Source organism: Heterocephalus glaber, unplaced genomic scaffold (assembly GCF_053883595.1).
Source record: "Heterocephalus glaber isolate CG9 unplaced genomic scaffold, H.glaber_assembly_v1.0 deba00001587, whole genome shotgun sequence".
Lineage (NCBI taxonomy): Eukaryota > Metazoa > Chordata > Mammalia > Rodentia > Bathyergidae > Heterocephalus > Heterocephalus glaber.
The window spans coordinates 6,274,457-6,292,484 of record NW_028258365.1 but is presented as its reverse complement, the minus strand read 5'-3'; the positions used below and the strand labels follow the sequence as shown (position 1 = coordinate 6,292,484).

Below are 18,028 nucleotides of genomic sequence, written 5' to 3'. Positions count from 1 at the left end.
CCAGTTAGCACTTTGTGTACGGCTCCATTAAAATTCTCACTTGTTCTTAGCTAGTAAGTTTGAGCTATTACTGTAAAATTTAATTTGATTTTCACACATTTTTTCCCACCAAGTGGATTAGATTAGCTTGAGCTGTACTTAAAAATAAAATGCCATACAGGGATTTATTTGGAGGCTGAAATTGCTTTACGTACGATACCCTTTGCTTTTACTTTATTGTAGCAAGTAGGTATGGAGCAATTATATTCCTTCCTTAGAGTTGAGAATATTCAGGTAACCAAAGAAAACTTAACCTCTGTGGTCCAAAGATAAAACTAGGTAGCACAGAGCCAAAAGGAGAAAATAGCAGCTTTTTTTATTCCAATGGTGGCAAGACTTCTACCAAAATTGTGAAACTTTTTCATATTTTGTCAATGTCAGTCTTTTTTTTGTTTTCTTTTTTTTGGTACTGGGGATCGAACTCGGGTCCTTGTGCTTGTGCAGCGGGCGGTGAAACCACTGAGCCAAATCCCCGGCCCACTGTCAGTCTTTTGACTCTTTGATCTTCTTTTATTTCAGGTATTTAAATAAATAAGAGGACTTCATTGGCCTTGTATCTTTTGTTTTGTTTTTTGGTACCGGGGATCAAACTCCGGACCTTGTGCCTGTGAGGCGGGCATGGTGCCACTGAGCTAAATCCCTGGCCCTATTGGCCATGTTAATCTCCTTGCAACTAGAACCTAGACTGATGGGGAAAGATACAGTATAGGGGGACTGGCTAGGCGGGGGAAGCGATATCAAAATACAGCATGGATGGAGAGTAATGTAATTAGGAATGAGTGGCATAATCAGGAGGAAATTGTGTAGGAAGATGGACAAGCATAGCCACAGAAGTATTTTCACAAGACTGTTTACAGGGTTCTGCAATTTAGAAAATAAATACTAGTCCTTGATAATGTGGATTCTCATTGGCATGCTCTAATTCTTATGAACAGAAAGGGCCTGAAGGACTACTAGGTGGCTTGCAATATTTTTAAGAGGTTTTGAGGACAAGGAATGATGCTGACTTGTACCACAAAGTTGGGCTTTGAGAAGACTACTCACAGGATTGCTGCCTTTGGAAATCAATAGTTAATTCTGGGCTCTGGTCAGTGATGTTTTTGAAGCACTGGCTTCTAAGTCAGAGTTGTAGGTGAAGCATATGGTTAATGCTAGGTGACATTCCATTATTGAAGAAGATTGGGAAAGCCAGTGTCTGCCCTTCAGTTTTTGTGGTGGGAGGTGGACTCTGCCCAGTTAGGTAGGAGAATTCCCTCTTACATAGGAAAGGGTTCAGGTGCTGGGGCAGCCGGAAAGGACTATGCATAATTTATGGGCCAGATTGTGAGGTGACACTTTTCCTGGGAGAAGATTATAGACAAAACTCTTTTTGACATCTTGATTGTGTACATTTTAAGTATGCATATGTGTTTCTGTTAGATAATCAGATGTCTGCTTTCATTATTTAAAATTTGAAAATTGTGTCTGTATTTTGAAATTAACACAAGATCAGCATGCATTTTAGAACTCCCCTCCCTCATAAGAAAAGGAATTCCAATTCTTGACACCGTTTAACATTACTGTGTTTTAGGTTTTCAGCATAGCTTTCCACTGCATGGATGACTACATTTGCCTAAATTTGCTAGAAATGGGCACCTTTAAAAATCTTGCAGATGCTTTCATAGAGAATTTTATCTCAAGTCACAGATACCCATTTGCCATAGTTAGTCTCTTTTGAAAACTTATCCTTGAGATACATTTTCAAGATTTTATTTCTTTCAAAGTGACCTTTACAAATACTGAACATAGAACTTTGAGATTATCATCACAATAAGTAAACCTCTTAAATTTATTAGCTTACTTTTTTTTCCTTTCTTTTTGTTTTGGTAACTCAGTCCTATTCTTGATCTCTACGCCTCTGAAATTAGGTGTGATAGGGCCCTTTCAGAGTAGAATTCCTCAGTATTTGGTTGGTCAAAATAATGGAAAGTGCACTCCTTGAGAAAGTTCTGTAAGAATCTTTGTATAAAGCAGCTTCCTTTTCATGAAGAATCACTTAGGGAAAAGCATTTGCAATGTTCAGATACATGTTAGATACTTGGTGCCCTTTCTCAAGCTTCTGTTTCAAGGAAAAATAAGGACTTTCTTTGCTGAGTGGTTCTTTTGTTGCTATTCTTGGACTTGGAATGGAAAGTAGAGATTTCTCTTTAGTGTAATGAAATGGGAAGTATCCAGAAGGTCATGGGAGAAAATAGTGGAAATTCTCTTTTGCTCTCAGATGATACATTCCTCTGAGAGGCAAAGACACTTGGAGTCCAGGCTTAAAATAAGGAGTACCACGGGGAATGGACATAATTCCTTCTGTTTCACTGTACTCTGTTTATCCGTGTCAGTACTAAGTAATTAAAAGGGATGATCCAGTACTTACACTGCCTTGTTCACCTAGATTGAGACTTCTAAAAATTGTCATTAAAGATATCACAAGTGGTAGTTTATGCCCTTGTAGCATTTTTTTTTTAGTGACTATGGATTTCTGACCTGAAGTCCTATTCTTTTTAGAATTGACAACATCAGAACTTAACCTTTGACCTGCAATGTGGGGGCAATTTAAAGCCACTCAGTGGTCCTCCCAACCCCAGTAGCTTTTGAACCTCTCTACTCATCAGTTGATACTGTCAGCAGATTTTACAGCTCTAGTTTAAACCAGAAAGGCAGCTAACCCAACTTGCACTTCCTTTGTGGTTGTCCAGTTTTCTTACACCCAAATGTGTAATGAAAAGGGATTTCAATTTTGGGTAGTTGTTGGAAGTGGTTTAAGCCCCCTGCTGTTTTATAATCATTTTATCCTTCTACATTGACTTGTGAAGTTTTAGTGGAGTCTAGAACATCACACCCTTATAAGGCAACATGGAAATATGTTCTGCCCTTTGGCTTTTCCTGGCTTGTTTAGAACACCAAGATCTGAGATGAATAGGACCTCCGGGCGGGGATCTTGGCCAACTTTCTCCCAGGGAAGTACTCTGATAAAGCATGCCTGACGTAAAATGGTCTTCAAGCCTCTGCTTGTTTATGTGGAAGGACCCAGAGGGCCTCACCTTGGAAAGCAGCCTGGTGCACTGCAGTTCTAACTAAGTTCGCACTGAGAGCAAACCCAGATCTTCTGCTCTACAGCTTCTACCCATCTGAGCTGGATTTTCCCACTTTGAATAAGCCAAAATAATTTCTTTCTTCTGTGTCTGTATATTTAAAGACACCTTTGAAGTGCCCTTTGTGTTCCTTTCTGCCCACTCCCATTAAATACTTCTGGCTTTCTTACCCCTTGCTGCTAAGACTTTTCAGCATTCCAGTCACATCCCTGCTTTAGCCTGGTCAGAATTGTCTTTCTGAGAATATGGTAACCATCCTATTGAGGTGGGTTCTGATTTGATCATAGGGAGATGTAAGCTTCTCCTTTGGATTTGAGCCAGATGTGTAACCTGTGTATGTGTGTTATGGTTTCCATCTACAGTGTCCCCCAAGAGCCTCATGTTGAGAGGTGGGGCGCCTGGAGAGTTCTTGGATCTGGGGGCAGTGTACTCATCAGGAATTAGTCCACTGTTGACTTCAGAGCTGAGGGTGCTGTTGGAAGGGGGCCCTGGCCAGGAGAGGCTGGTCGTTGAGGACATGGCAGAAGGGTGCATTCTTGTCCTTAGCTTCTCCCTTTTTCTCTCTGCTTCCTGGCTATGCATGAGGTGAGCAGCTTTCCTCCATCTGGCTCTTCCCCTATGCCGTTTCTGTCAACCCTTCCTCCTCTAAGCTGTGCACGTTGGGTGTTTTGTCCCAGCAGTGGGAAAGCTGACAGGTACCATGCTCATTATCTTCTGGCACTATTGTTGGTAGCTTTTCATGCTGAATGTCCATTAATGAAAAATTGTAGAAGCTTTGAGCCCATTTTTTTTTTGGTACTGGGGATCAAACTTAGGACCTTGCGCTTTCGAGGCAGGCGCTGTGCCACTGAGCTACATCCCTGGCCCTAAACTGCCCTTCTTAAAGGCCCAACTATTTCAGTAGTTCAGTTTATGCCTTGAGCTGGGTAGGGGCCACATTCTATCCTGAAGTTTTCGGTGTTGTCCCCTGTATTGTGCTTCTGGCTTCAAGCTGATGAAGGTTTTTCCTGCATCCTTGTTCCACAGAGTATGTGTTTGGGCTGGATACGATATCAGTCGCTCATGCCTAGCGATGTTACCTGCTGGGAGCCAGTTCTATGGTTCTGCTATAAATACCAACTCTGCCTACCTAAGGTTGATGTTAGTGTCTCCTAGGTGGGCCAAGTCAAAAATGGTCAACAAGCTTATTTTTAACCGACAGCTTTGTTATATATCATAATAAACAGAAATGTGGTTGTCTGTTATATAGTCATATGGGAGCATCTGTCTTTGCCATTACATTGTTAAATCTTGAAAAGATTATGCTTAATTTTTTCTACCCCCTCTACCCTGCCATACTATAGAAGATACATAATGAGCCAGCTGATTAATTGTGTAAGAACCAGGGTAAGGTGTGTAGTTGGAATATTTGACTACTTTGTATGTCTGTGGTTTCTAAACGTTCAACCTTATTTCAGCAAGTGCTCACTTCGTGTCCTCTAGTCAGTCTGTTTGTGAGATACTTAAAAAACCCTTTGCTCAGCTGGGCATGGTGGTGCGCACATTAATCTTAGGCTTTGAGGAGGCTGAGGCAGGAGGACTACAAATTCAAGGCCAGCCGGCAACTTGGCCAAGATTCCATTTCAAAATAAAAATTAAAAAGGCCTGGTGGTGTAGCTGCAGGGTACAGCGCTGGCCAAGCATGTGTGAGGCCCCAGGTTCAGTCTCCAGCAATATAAAAACAGAGCAATTTGACCTCTCGAACTTAAAAAAAAAAAAGCACAAAACAGCTTTCATGTGGGGCAAAAAAGGTATCTGAAAAGTTTATAATCAGAATTTATAAGTATCAGTGTCTACAATTTTATCTTCTCTGTTGCTTTTTGCCCTTGGGTAGTCCTTGCCATCGCCCTCATGCTCTTTTGGCTCCAGGGCTCTTGCCTTAATTCCAGTTTCCAGAAGCCTGAATACACGTTTTCCTGTGGTTAAGTGTAACCCAAGCTGCGAGGTGTTTTTGTAAATTGAATCTTTAGGAAGCCTCCGGTGGTGGTGTTCCTCTCTCCCCTTGCCCCGGGTGGAATGCACCCTCCGTCTGCTGGGTTTGGCCCCTTCCCTCTGGTAGGTGAGTTGTGCTGCATTTCCTGGCAGGCTTGCTCCTTCCCCACCTTGCAGCTGTTCTGGGCTGCATCACAACAGGTTGCTGTTTCGAATTTTCTTCAAGGCTCACTTCTTACCGCCTTTTACTCTTTTCCCTCTGTAGCTGAGCCCGTTTCCCACGTTGGGGCAGCACCTGTAGCCGACCCACCAGGCCGGCCAGGACCTAGACCTGCTTCGCTGTTGTCCCTGTCCCTGGGCAAACAAGGATGAATGGCAAAGACACATGGAGTCAGTTTAATGTGCGGGCAGCCAGGGAGCCCTTGGCTCCTAGGAGCCCCTCATCTTGCCTTAACTCACGCAAACCTGGGTCCAAGCAGTCAAAGTGATGAGATGCACCTGCTTTCCAGCATCCGCTAGTGCACTCTGGTGAACAGCTGAACCTTGGCTGAACTAGCTTTTCCCGAGAACCTGGGTACCTGCTAGCCCTGAGTGCGGCCCTTCTCCTTTGTGCTCACGGAGGAGGCCGATCAGGCCTCATTCTCCTCTGGTCCCCAGCACCCCGCCCTGGGGAGCTTGTCACCATATTTGCTGTGGATCCCTTTATTTCCCTTTACCATTTTATTTCACAGCCTCCCATGAAGCTTTCTGCACTGTTGGCCTTTGGTGCTGATGGTGCCACAGGAACTTAGGACGGGAGCCCAACAACGCGGAAGCCCAGCACGTTGAGATCTCCCAGAAATACCAGAGCGTGGCTTGACTGGAGAATTTAGATTTGCTCTTTGGAACATCTGCCCAGTTAGTACCACGTGGGTTTAGACAAGCAGCATGGAAGAGTCAAGTAGATACAACTACATTTTCTATATATATATTTATATAATTTTTTTCTTTTCTGTGTGTGTTATTGGGCAATGAACCCAGGCCCTCACAAATGCCAGGCAAGTGCTCTTCCACTGAGCTACACTGTCAGCCCTTTCTAAAATTTGATTTTTTTTTTTTTGTCACTGGGGATGGACTTCAGGTCCTTGCGCTTGTGAGGCAGGCAGTGGAACCACTGAGCTTAAATCCCTGGCCTATTTTTAAAATTTGATTTTGAGGGAGCGTTTTACAAAGTTACGCAAGCTGACCTTGAACTTGCAATTCTCCTGCCTCAGCCTCTTGAGTAGCTGAGATTACAGGAGTGCACTTGCATGCTGGGATAACTAAACATGCTGACAGTAGTTTTACTCAACAGGATAAAAGTTTAAACAGAAGCGTTGAAAAATGCTTATTTCTGATATATGATTTTATCATTTCACCTCAACTCTTTTATCAGATGCTCACCTCTGATTCTCTTCATCATTCTGTCCAACACTTTGTCTGATGAATACATTTTTAATCAAACCTGGCTTGCCAAGATTCTGTAAATGACTGTAAAATATGAGTAAAAAACAAATGTGGGTGAATAACTGTCTCAAATTACGTTTGATAAGCAAACACTGCTTGGATTTAATTGTTTATTTTTAGTAATAAAACACATTATACCTATCTTGTGTGGCATAGTGAGAGAGGCCCCGGGCGATAACAGAGAATTAAAGCCCTGGCTGTCCTGCAGGGTGGTAGCAGGTCAGTGGGAGACTGTGAGATAAAGTAGTAAAAATGCGTCCTTCAAGTGGCCATGGGGCTGTCATGCCCCTGCCACTCAGCTCCAGAACACCAGACAAGCTTCAGGAAGGCTGGCTGCTGCTTCCTGATTTGAATCCATTCCCAGTGGCTCTATGAGCTGTGTGATTTGGGACAAGTTACTGAAGAGCTCTAAATTTCTATTTTCTGATCTGCACAATGAGGCCAATTGCATTGGCTTTGGAGGTTATTTTGAAAATGGAATGAATCTGACAACATACTTCAAATGTTATTTATGGCTTGGATTCTGTCAGCTTGCCAAGAGTGGCTCAGGTTTTTGTCCACTCTGTGCACCGGGCTTCAGGGTGACATGCCATGATCCTTCTTGGCAGATAATGCTGAGGGTCTGGGTGGATGGGATGCAGGGGCAGGAGCTCGGGAAGTAGCAGCACACTGCTCTGCATCCGTGTAGTCCAGTCCAGGGAAGCAAAGCTGAATTTTCATCTCTTCAGAGAGGCTGGGGGAGTTAAGAGGAAAGGTGCAGTGGGGTTGCATAAGAAGCAGTGGGATATGGAAGGCTGTGCGTCTGTCTGTGGGGTGAGGGGGCTTCCTCCCTCAAAGTGGCTTTGGCTCCAGCTGTAGGATGTCCCTGTAGGAGCCAGGGACAGTAGGTAGAGAGGTGGCAGGACTCAGATTAGCTTGGGTTAGACAGTTGTGCTTTCCAGAAGGTTCTTGCTGATTACTGCCTTTGTATTATGACTTGTGTATGAAGTGTTATCCTACCTCTTCATTTAAATAAAAAGGGAGGAGTTGGAGTCTTAATTGAGCAGGCCTGGAGAGTGCACTCTTGTAGTTCTAGTACTCTGGGAGGCTGAAGCAGGACAACTGCAGGTCTGAGCCCAGCCTGGGCAATTCAGTGACTTAGTGAGACCCTGCTCCAAACTGAAAAGGGGCGGGGATGTAGCTCAGTGCAGAGGCCCCAGCACTGTGCAGAAAACCAAACAAGACAATTTTACCTTCTTCTCTAGACTAGTCAAACATGAAATCGTTTTTTAATGTTTATAGCTTGAAAATCTTTTCACTTCCTCATCTTAGAAAATGTGTAAAATGCAGAAAAGTAAGAAAGCCTGGTAATTAAAAAAAAACACCTCCCTATTTCCAAAACAAACTAAAAACAATTTGTTGCCTGCAGAAAAATGGGCCAGTTAAATTCAAAGTTTTGTGAATTCTTCATCCAGTTTTGCTTTTACAAAAAAAAAAAAAATTCTTAATAAACATTAAATGCTTGATGTGTTAAGAATGTTTTCTTCTGACATTGGTTGCGGATCCCCCTCACTTTACATTTTAACCTACTTATTTATTTTTTGATTTTTATAAGTTCTTAGGACTTCATTTCTTTTTTGTTTAAAAGGTTCTTGTCTAATTCTAAGATCTGATGAAAATAGTACTCTATTATAGCTTCATTTTTAAATTTATGACTCTTTCAATCCATCTGGAATCAATGTTAATATGAGGTGGGGTTTGCTTTCTGTTGTCCAATAGTTAAACAATTATATTAACACTATTGTTTGAATAATTTTTTAACCCAATGACGTTTGATGGAATATGTGTGTGTATATATATATATATATATATGTATTTGAAAGATCTGATTATTTCTGTTGTCCGTTCTTTCATGAATACCTTCTCCCAAATAATCATACAGCATAGGTTTTATTTGACCAATTTTACTGTTGTATCTCTTTTATGATTGTTGTTTTTGCACGTGCAGTTTTCTAACTGATTATAAGCTAAGTTCTTGTGAGTCATATGTAACCTGTAAACATAGGTTTTATTTACCATACTCATTTATTATGTTCATGCATTTTTTTGCTACTATTTACAAATCAGTAGGTTTTTGTCCTGTTCCTGGGAGATGTGGTCTCTGCAGTGGGCTTGGATCGTCAGGGCCGCAGACCCTGGCTAGCGGGGGTGTGGCCCCTTCTCTCCAGAGTGGATGTAACTACCTGGCTTTTACCACCCGCCTTTACTTACCACGTCTCTTTCCCAGCCAGCTTCATTCATACTGTTGCCTGGCCCAGACTCCCTAAAGTTGGTAATGTCTATTTAATAAGAAACATTTTCACATTATAGTTAATTTGATCCTTCACGGAACTTCTGGGATTATGCTGGTCAGGTCACATTCTCATATCATAATGCGCCTTTGGAAAGAAAAAAGCTCCCTTCTTTATTGCTACTTGACAGCATTCTTTAAAATTCTTGTTATTCTATCACAAGAAATCATGTGAGTACAAAGAAAATAATAACCTATAATCACATTCCAAATAAGTGCATGCAGAAATCATTATTGAAGCCTTGAGATTCCAAAACAAAACACAGCAGCGTCTGTGTAATACCATAACATGTACCAACAAATGCACTTCTATGCTAAATGGTGGGTGGCATGTTGTTTCCCAGCTAAATTCTTTCTTCAGGAAGAAGCCTGATGTCACCATTTTCTTTCATTCTCGACTTTACCCACATGTTAATTTACATCCCCTGCTGTCTCTGAAGGAGCAGGGTTTTTGTCTGCTGGCTTCAGCTTGCTCCTTCTTTGGTCCCTTTCTATGATTCAAGTGGAATCAGATAAGTGCTTAAAAACATGTTCATTTTCCTTTCCAGTCTGTAGAGATGGGACCGTTTCTTACCAGGTGATTGTGCTTTACAGCTGTCTTGTGCTAAGTGCAGAGGAAGCCTGACTTCCTTGCCAGTTTTTTTTTTTTTAACCTGAGAAACTGATGCTCAGAAGGTACTGTGACTACCATGTAAGGTCGTGTAAGATCCCTACATTCCCAGGACTGGAGCCTCAGTCTTACCATGTACCTCCACACTTTGACTTTTTAAACTAGCAGAAATTTTGAGGTCACGAGCATACATTTGTTTTAGTCTATTTTCTTTCATTAAAAGTTGCTGAATAACATACTGAAAAGCAGAAAGAGTATGTAACAGTAATGGCTTAGACTTTAAAAAAAAAAAACCTGTAAATTAAAAAAAAAAAAAGCTCCAGGTCATAAAAGAACAAAGGACTCTGTCTCAACTAAAGAGATTAAAGTACAACTGCTCGTTTCTCAGTTTCTTTCTCTCACAGGTGGGCCGTGGGAGTATCAACAATGAGTCAGTGCAAAATAACCCCTGGTCATTTTGATAAGAAAATTTAGGCTCTGTGCTGAAGATTTCTTTCCCTTTTTTTTTGAAGTTGTCCAAGTTGAAAACTAAACTTATAGCAGAAATGGAAGAAACACCCATTCCCAAGTCTCTCCATCGATGGGGAATGAATTTCAGGTGTTTAGGTGACCTGGCCAAGCATGAACCATCCTTGATTGCCAGAATGGTTTGTAGACTCAAGTAACTCCAACAGGGGAAGATAATAAATTCAAAGTGTGTGCGTGCGTGTGTGTGTGTGTGTGTGTGTGAATGCAAAGCAGTAGAATTCACATGCTTTGTCGATTCTCTGCCTAAAAGGGAAAACTCATACCAGAAAAGGCAAGAATACTTCACTATCTTTGGTTTAGGAAAAATAATTCAGAAAACAGGGAAGAGAATGTACCCGTCCAGGAGGTGGTGGAGAGTTTGAGGTGACAGGAAACATTTTGACAGCACGAGGACATAGTGTGTTCCCACTGATGCTCAAAAATGTTTATTGAAAACCTACCAAGTTGCCAACAGCTTGACGGGAGATAGTCTGTCTTCGCTGCATTGAATAATTCAGTTTTTCCTCAAAAAGTTTCTATAGCAAAAGGAAAGCAAATACTAGCTCTAGGCAGTACCTGAGAAAGCTTGTCTGTCAATATTATTTTAGACTCTGTTGACCTATTGATACATATCCTAAGTAGTGTTACAAAAATCAGTGGAGAAGTTTGACAGGGTCTGTCGACCTCTGAGATCTTTCGCAGTGTGTGTTTTCTAAAAGTGATTGTGATTAAAAAAATGTAAAGCAGAATTTGCTGAATCTTAAAAGAATTCCTTTTGTAAGCCAAAATCTGGAGCAAGATTGCTTTTATAAGCTTTCTGTTCTCTTCATTATGTGTTCTTGTGTGTGCTTTTTTTTGTGGGGGTGTGACCCTGATAAGTATGAAGATGTGAAAAATACAGGCTTGGGAGAAAACCCATTAATGGGAAACAAGCAAATGGTGTCTGCAGTCCTAATGCTGACCTGATGATTTATAAGCGGTGACCTGGGCTCTGCAGATGTTTTCAGTTAGTGCCATCATAGTCAGTAATACTTTGTTTTATTCTTAAATAATTTTCATATTTTGAGCTTCCCAGGGGATTAACTATGTACATGAATTGTTTGTTGTTGTTTAATCACAGTTGTGTTTTTATTTCATTTGTAGGAAGAAAAAAAGAAGTTCGACAAAGAGACAGAGAAGAATTATAGCCTAATTGATAAACATTTGAATCTGTCAGCCAAAAAGAAAGATGCCCATTTACAAGAGGTATTTTTCCTGTTAATCCCCATCATAAAAATCAGCACAGCTTTTTTTTTTTTTAAAAAGGCATTTTACTTTTGGAAACTATCCACCAGGGATTATATATAGATAGATAGAACAAGTTTTGCAATAAATTAAGGGAAAAACCTTTTGAAACTGGACAAAGTGATGCCTATGTCTGATAGTGATGGATTACACATGAATTCCCAGGACTCAAATTTTTGATTCAGAGTATTATTTTTATAGGGACAATAATTTTCAGCAGGCGTTACTGAAGAACAGATACATTATGTGTAGGAGTAGATCTCTTAATTGGCTCTCAAGATTTCTGGAAGAAGTGAATCGAACTCAGCCTACGTAGTACCATTTTACGTTTATGTGAAGGCCACGTTAATCTTACTTCATGCTCAGGATTCAGGAGGTTCAGCCTCCTTGGAAGGAAAGCATTTTACTTCTGTTAATAGACTCATTTTTTTTTGAGGGAGCCCTATGAAACGAGAAAAGAATTCATGTGTTGTCTTTGATTTTTTTTTTTTGTCTTTCTAAAATCCTTTGCTGTTTGTTTTTCTCACTGACAGGCTTGAATAGAAAATTCTGTTAATTGCAATTTGGAACATAAGCTTTCATTAAAAATAATTCTGTTTCAGTTTAGAATCCTGACTTATCCCACACAAGTGTGACCCTCTTAAGGCACGTAAGGCATCTGGTTCTAATGCACCAGTATAATACATATTTAGTGCAGTATCATCCAAGTGACACTAATGGCATCGCCTCTATTATAGACCCAGGTTATGTGTAAGTGTCAGATACTGGGTTGCAAACTGTGTGTATGTGAATCTGTGTGGTTGGTTTGACGTTATCCACATGTGACATTTTCTTTTGTCCGGCTACTGCCCTTGACTGACGTTTGGTAGCGCTTGATAATACATAAAGAGAAAGGAGCCTTATACCACTTACTCTGCACAGCAGTCCTTTCCCCGGGGCTCCATTCTCTCCCTGTTCCATGCTGGGTAGAAAACCATGCAGGCTTACAGGTGCTCCCTCGCCTTCTGCCCTTTGTGGATTTTATGGTGACGGCTGTTGCTTTTCTAGCCATGCTGTGAGCAGGTTTCACTTTTGCTCCCCGTTAACTCTGCTTTCAGGTATCTGGAAGAGGATGTTTGTGCTCCCAGTAAATTTCCATCTCCACTTCACTCTCTAATAGGTGTCCTGTTCTCACAGTTGCCTGTGCAGAATGACTGGAGTCCTCCTGGGTTCTTTTCTCTCACTCTGCACATCCAGTCCGGCAGCTAATGTCACCTTTAGCTCCAGAATATGCTTAGAGCCTGGCTGCCTCTTATGACTCACCCTTCGCCAAGACCTTCTAACTGTACCCCCAGAGCCCCAGGACCTCCAAGACCCCGTGTGATCTGCGACCACGCCCTTGGGCAGCCATAGTTCATGGTCAGGACCTTTGCACATCTTCTTCCACCTGCTCAGTTTTTATTTTTGGTGCTAAGATGGAACCAGGGCCTCAGTACATCCTAGGCAAGTGCTGGACCACTTCGTACATCACAGGTCCTACCCCATGTGTTTCTAACCTGCATCTGTACACCTTACTCCTTCAGATACTCTCCTGGGTGCTCCCTACTTAAAGGACACCTGATTAGAAAAGCTGTCCCTGGCGTCCTGTTTAGAATCCCCCCCCGCCCGCCTTTTTTTTCATAGTCTTGCAGCTGTTTGACATCCCATGTATTTTTTGTTACATGGCTTCTTCCACTGGCATGTGAGTTCCTTGAAGGCAGCAGCATCGCTTTGTTCATATCCTGACCTCACTGCCTGGAATAGTGTGGGGTGCCATGGGACACACCAAAGCGGGGACATTGCGAGGCAAGCCCAGACTGAGCAATTTGGTGAGACCACATCTCAGAAAATAACAAGCAAACACACACTGGGGATCTAGGTCACTGTGAAGGCCAGGGGTTCAGTCCTCAGTGTCTTCAGACAAGAATAGAACAAACAAGCAAAACCTGCCTCTACCTGTTAGAAAGAAAATACTTCAGGGCCGGGGATTTAGCTCAGTGGTTCTACCGCCTGCTGCGCCAGCGCAAGGACCCGAGTTCGATCCCCCGTGCCAAAAAACAAAAAAAACAAAATGAAAGAAAATACTTCCCAAGAATGTGTAGAGAAAACAAGTCTGAAGGTGTCTATCACTGCAGCCAATTCCTCAATCCCGAAGATAATTGAACTCCAGATCAGAAATACAAAGAGACCCCAGAGTTGAATAATTGTGGTTTCATTTGAATTACACATACTTTTCTATCTTGTTCTGTTTGCAGGCATGCAAACCTCTGCCTAAAGCAGGCTTTTAGTGAGAGGGAGAGGAGGTGTCCTGAAGGAGAAGTTTGATTGGGATATTCATTTCTTTTTCCCAATTGTTAAAGATCAGCAAATCTTGAATGAGTCGACTTGAGGTGCTCCAGAGATTAATAGACATTGCTGAGAATAGCGCTGAACAAAGGCATGGAAACGTACTTTATAATTTCCTCTTGTTTTAAATGAAAACGGCAGCAGAAAATTGTAGTACATGCCATGTTGGCTATTGTTATAGTCCTATTAGAACCTGGTGCTTTGTTTATTGGGCTTAATACCTTCCACCATTCCCATCCCTCAATTCTACTTGTTATTTGTGCTTTTACATATTTGAGAGAATTTTATTTCTGTTTTTGAAGTTTATTTTCTTTCTTGAGATACCAAGTGATAATATTGCCATAGAAGTATTACTAGGGAAGTAAACGCTTTAAATAATTTTATGCAAGACTCTTACACATATTTATTAGTCTTACAGCAGGAATTTCCAAAGATTAGATAATCATCAAATGGAAATTGTATGTTTGGGTAATGAAAACTAGTGACTTTTTTTCAGTGTGGTGTATTAGTCATTTGTGTTGCTGTAACCAAATACCCAGGCCTGGACATGTTATAAAGAAACGGTTTGTTTATCTCCTAGTTCTGAGGGCCGAGAGCATGGCTTTGGCACCTGCTTGGCGCGGGTGAGGGCCTCATGTCACAGCCACCACATGGTAGGGGTGTGACATGCAGAGGGAGAGCAAGGCTTACAACAGCCTGGCCTCCCAGGCCCAAGCCCAGGCCCTGGAGATGTGTACTGGGCCTTGCAGGAGTGGTGCCCCCATCTCATTGCCATTCCCAAAGCCTCGCCTCTTACAGATCCACTACTGACACATGGAGGCCAAGCTGCTGGCACATGGACCTGTGGGGGACACACTCAAGCTATATGCCAACCACAGCATGTGGTTAAAGGGTGGTGTTCACCTCCCAAGCTCGGTTAGGGTAAAGGGAGTCCTTCTGCCAGCTTGGACATCCGCAGGGCTGCGGAAAGTCACGGGCTGTTGGTGACGCTGGGATTCGGGGGACTTCCTCGAGGAGGAGCAATGGCACAGCAATTCTGGGTACCCAGAACACTGAGGGGATCGGGGCTGGCTGACAGTGTGAGGGCAGCCACAGTAGAGGAACACCAGGAAACTGAGCTGGGAGACAAAAGCAGCTTGGTGAAGGTGACCCTGGTATAAAATTTTACGGGCTTTCCTAGTAATAACCGAAGAAACTGCTCGTATCGTTTCATGTCTCCATTGTGTTCAAGATTCGACAATTTCTTTCTCATGTCTTCATTTTGTTCAATATTCAACCAAATTGCAGTGTTATTTTTTTTTTTAGTACCAGGGATTGAACTCGGGTCCTTGTGCTTGCGAGGCAGGCGGCGGAACCCCTGAGTGAAATCCCCGGCCCTGAATTGCAGTGTTTTTGCTGGGCCTTCTAGCCTGTAACTGCTAGTGGCTGAACACTCAAATTCTGGTTAGCAGAGGCACAAAAGCATTGTAATTTTGAAGTAGAAATTCAGGTTTAGTTAACACTGTAAGTGTTATTTAATGTGAAGCATTTGATGGTACAATTTTTAATTAGATATTAGACCAATATTTTTATTCTTAAAAACCTAGCAAATAATTGCTATAAAATATACATATATAGGTTTTTAATTATTGTGATGTTTGTTTAGTAGCTTTAAATCCATTCACATTGTTGTGCAGCTACCACCACTTCTATGTCCAGAACTTTAAAAAATCTTCCCAAACCAAAACTCTGTACCTCTAAACAGTTACTCCCTCCCCACTCAGCAACAACCCCCCCCCCGCCCCGCCCCGGTCCACTGTGAATTTGACTTAAATTCTTGGTATTTTATATTCTTGGAATCATACAATATTTGTCCAAGTCTGATTTATTTTTTCTAGAATCAAATGCTCCATGTTCATGCACACTGTAGCACGTGTCAGGATGGGCTTCCTCTTACAGGCAGAGTGCCACCCCGTTGTGTGTGTACACCACCTGATGCCTGTCCCTCCATCTCTCGAACATGTGGGTCACTTTTGCCTTTCGGCTCCTGTGAACAATGCTTCTGTGAGCACAGAGGGTCACGTATCTGTTTGAGTCCCTTTGCTTAATTCTTTTGGATGCACAGCCAAAAATGGGGTTGCTGGATCACAAGTAATTCTTTAATTTTATGAGCGACTGCCGAGGTTTTCTGCAGTAGCTGCACGGTTTTATACTCCCGGCTGTAATAATAACGTACGAGACTTGGAGTTCTCTATGCCCTCAACCTCCTCACCAGCACTGCCTTTCCTTCTCTTTCTCTCCGTGTGTGTGTGCGTGTGTGCGTGCGTGTGTGTGTGTGTGTGTGATGGCGGCATCCCGGTGAGTGTGAGTGGTATTGCCTTCTGCTTCCCTCTTCACTAGTTGTGCCTCCCCTCATGGGCTTGTTGGCCGTTTGTCTGTCTTTTCTGCAGAAATGCCTGGATAAATCGATTTCAAAGTAAGGGTTATCAAGTGGGGGAAGAATGCACCATACCTTCTAGGGAAGTTTTCTGAGATGCGCGTTCTTGTCCCGCTGTCCTCTGTGGAGCGGTGCTCACCCCAGCTCCTTTCCAGTCAGGCACGCTGAGCTGGCACGCTCTGTTGGGAAGGCCTCCTGGCCACCTGGTGCCCCTGGCCTCCCAGCATTGGGCATTGTGAAGGCTCAGGAGTGTGACCACCCATGGGTGGGCCTGCAGCCTGCCCTGCCTGCAAGGGCCAGGCTCTGGAAAGGGTGCCTGGCAGCTGCCTCCTCACCTGGTGCCTTCACTCACTGGTACTGCAGGGACAGCTGGCATTTCAGCCGACTTCATTCGTATAGGACGCATTTGTGCAAATGCCATGTGATGCGACTGTGTGCCTGTGGCTCCACCTCGTGCCCGTTGTGTTTCGGGGGGTGTTTCGTGTGGAGAGCGGGACACACTTGCAGTTGTCGGTGGCTGGTGTTCGCACAGAGCGGGGCCAGCAGCCCAGCCGCTGCCTGCAGCGCGTGACAGTAACTGCTCCCGACTTGTGCGGGCCTCGAGGCCCCGTTGCAGCCACTCCCTCCTGCTGTGGCAGGACAGTGTCCCCAGGTGAGAGACATGAAAGGCGGGGACCGTGTTCCTGCAGGACGTTATTTCCAGAGACGGGCAGCACCCGATTGGGCCCGAGCCAGGAGTCTGTGCACCCCGGGTGTAGAGTGTCACCTCTCCGTGTCGTGTGGCCACTCTGACTGACCTCAGCTGTTTCATCACAGGCGGATCTCCAGTTGGAGCAGAACCGGCAACACTTTTACGAACTCTCTCTCGAATATGTCTGTAAGCTTCAGGAAATCCAGGAAAGAAAGAAGTTCGAGTTTGTGGAACCTGTGAGTATTAGAGCTGCTTTTGCAGTGTGGTCGCTAGAAGCCATCAGGTGTAAACGTGGAGGAAGCTGTCACACAGGGCCAGGGGTGGACATGGTCTCCGAGTCAGGACCTCAGCCTCGTTAGCACAACTGTCGCTCAGCGATGTCAAGGACTGGCACAGGGTGCGGTTTCTGCCATGTCTCTTGTGGCACTTCATTTAAAAATCCCCGAAAGAGTTTATATTAGAATGTGACCGAATGTAGTTAGGGGAGAAATCTTTGGTCAGGTTTGTTCACACTTTGGTTTCTTTAAATAATAATTCTTAGCATGATTTCTTTTTTTTTTTTTTGTGACTGGGGATTGAACTTGGGACCTTGTGCTTGCGAGGCAGGCAGTGGCACCACTGAGCTAAATCCCTGGCCCCTTAACATGATTTCTAAAATAACTCGCATGCTATGGTAATCTAAGTGGAAAACCTGTATGTGGCATATTTGAAGCAATCTTGTGAGTGACGTTACCATTTCTTTATATTAGAAATATATTATTCTTGCCTTTATGTACATATAGGTATACACATGAATATGTATTTCGTGAATCAGTCTCTTAACAGGTATTTCACACTGAGTTTTAGCAAAAAAAATCAAATATTGAAAAAGTTATTCTCCATTTTAACTGTAACATAAACATTGGTTTTTTTTCCTTAAACACCTTTATTGAGCTGTAATTGAAGTACCATACAGCATACTCATTGTGTGTGATTTTGAGAAAGAAAATTGCCATGTCATGATGAATTCAAAATTAGCCAGATGAAGTAATATAATTAACCTAAATTAAATAGTCATAGGACAATTACATCTCCGTTAAATCTTTCCTTTTATGTGAAATAATAGTGTACCATGTTCATTGGCTATTCACAGTGGTCTATCCTGAGTCCTTACTTGTTCTGAGTACTGTACTGTACCTGTTCTTTATTCCACGTGGTAGCTCACTGA

The 18,028-nt window shown here is 42.8% G+C and overlaps 1 protein-coding gene across 21 annotated transcripts in view; it reads left to right on the top strand.

The window, feature by feature from the left end:
* Arhgap10 (Rho GTPase activating protein 10) overlaps window positions 1-18,028 on the top strand; it is a 152,633-nt gene that overhangs the window by 50,332 nt on the left and 84,273 nt on the right. For all 21 annotated transcript variants that reach the window (XR_015443981.1, XR_015443975.1, XR_015443979.1 and 18 more), the window contains exons 8-9: window positions 11,210-11,311; window positions 16,947-17,057. Coding sequence is in view for 7 of the 21 variants with exons in the window: in XM_087193361.1 (XP_087049487.1) it covers window positions 11,210-11,311; window positions 16,947-17,057 (213 nt within the window). In the remaining 14 variants the exon portion in view is untranslated. The remainder of the gene's footprint in view (window positions 1-11,209; window positions 11,312-16,946; window positions 17,058-18,028) is intronic.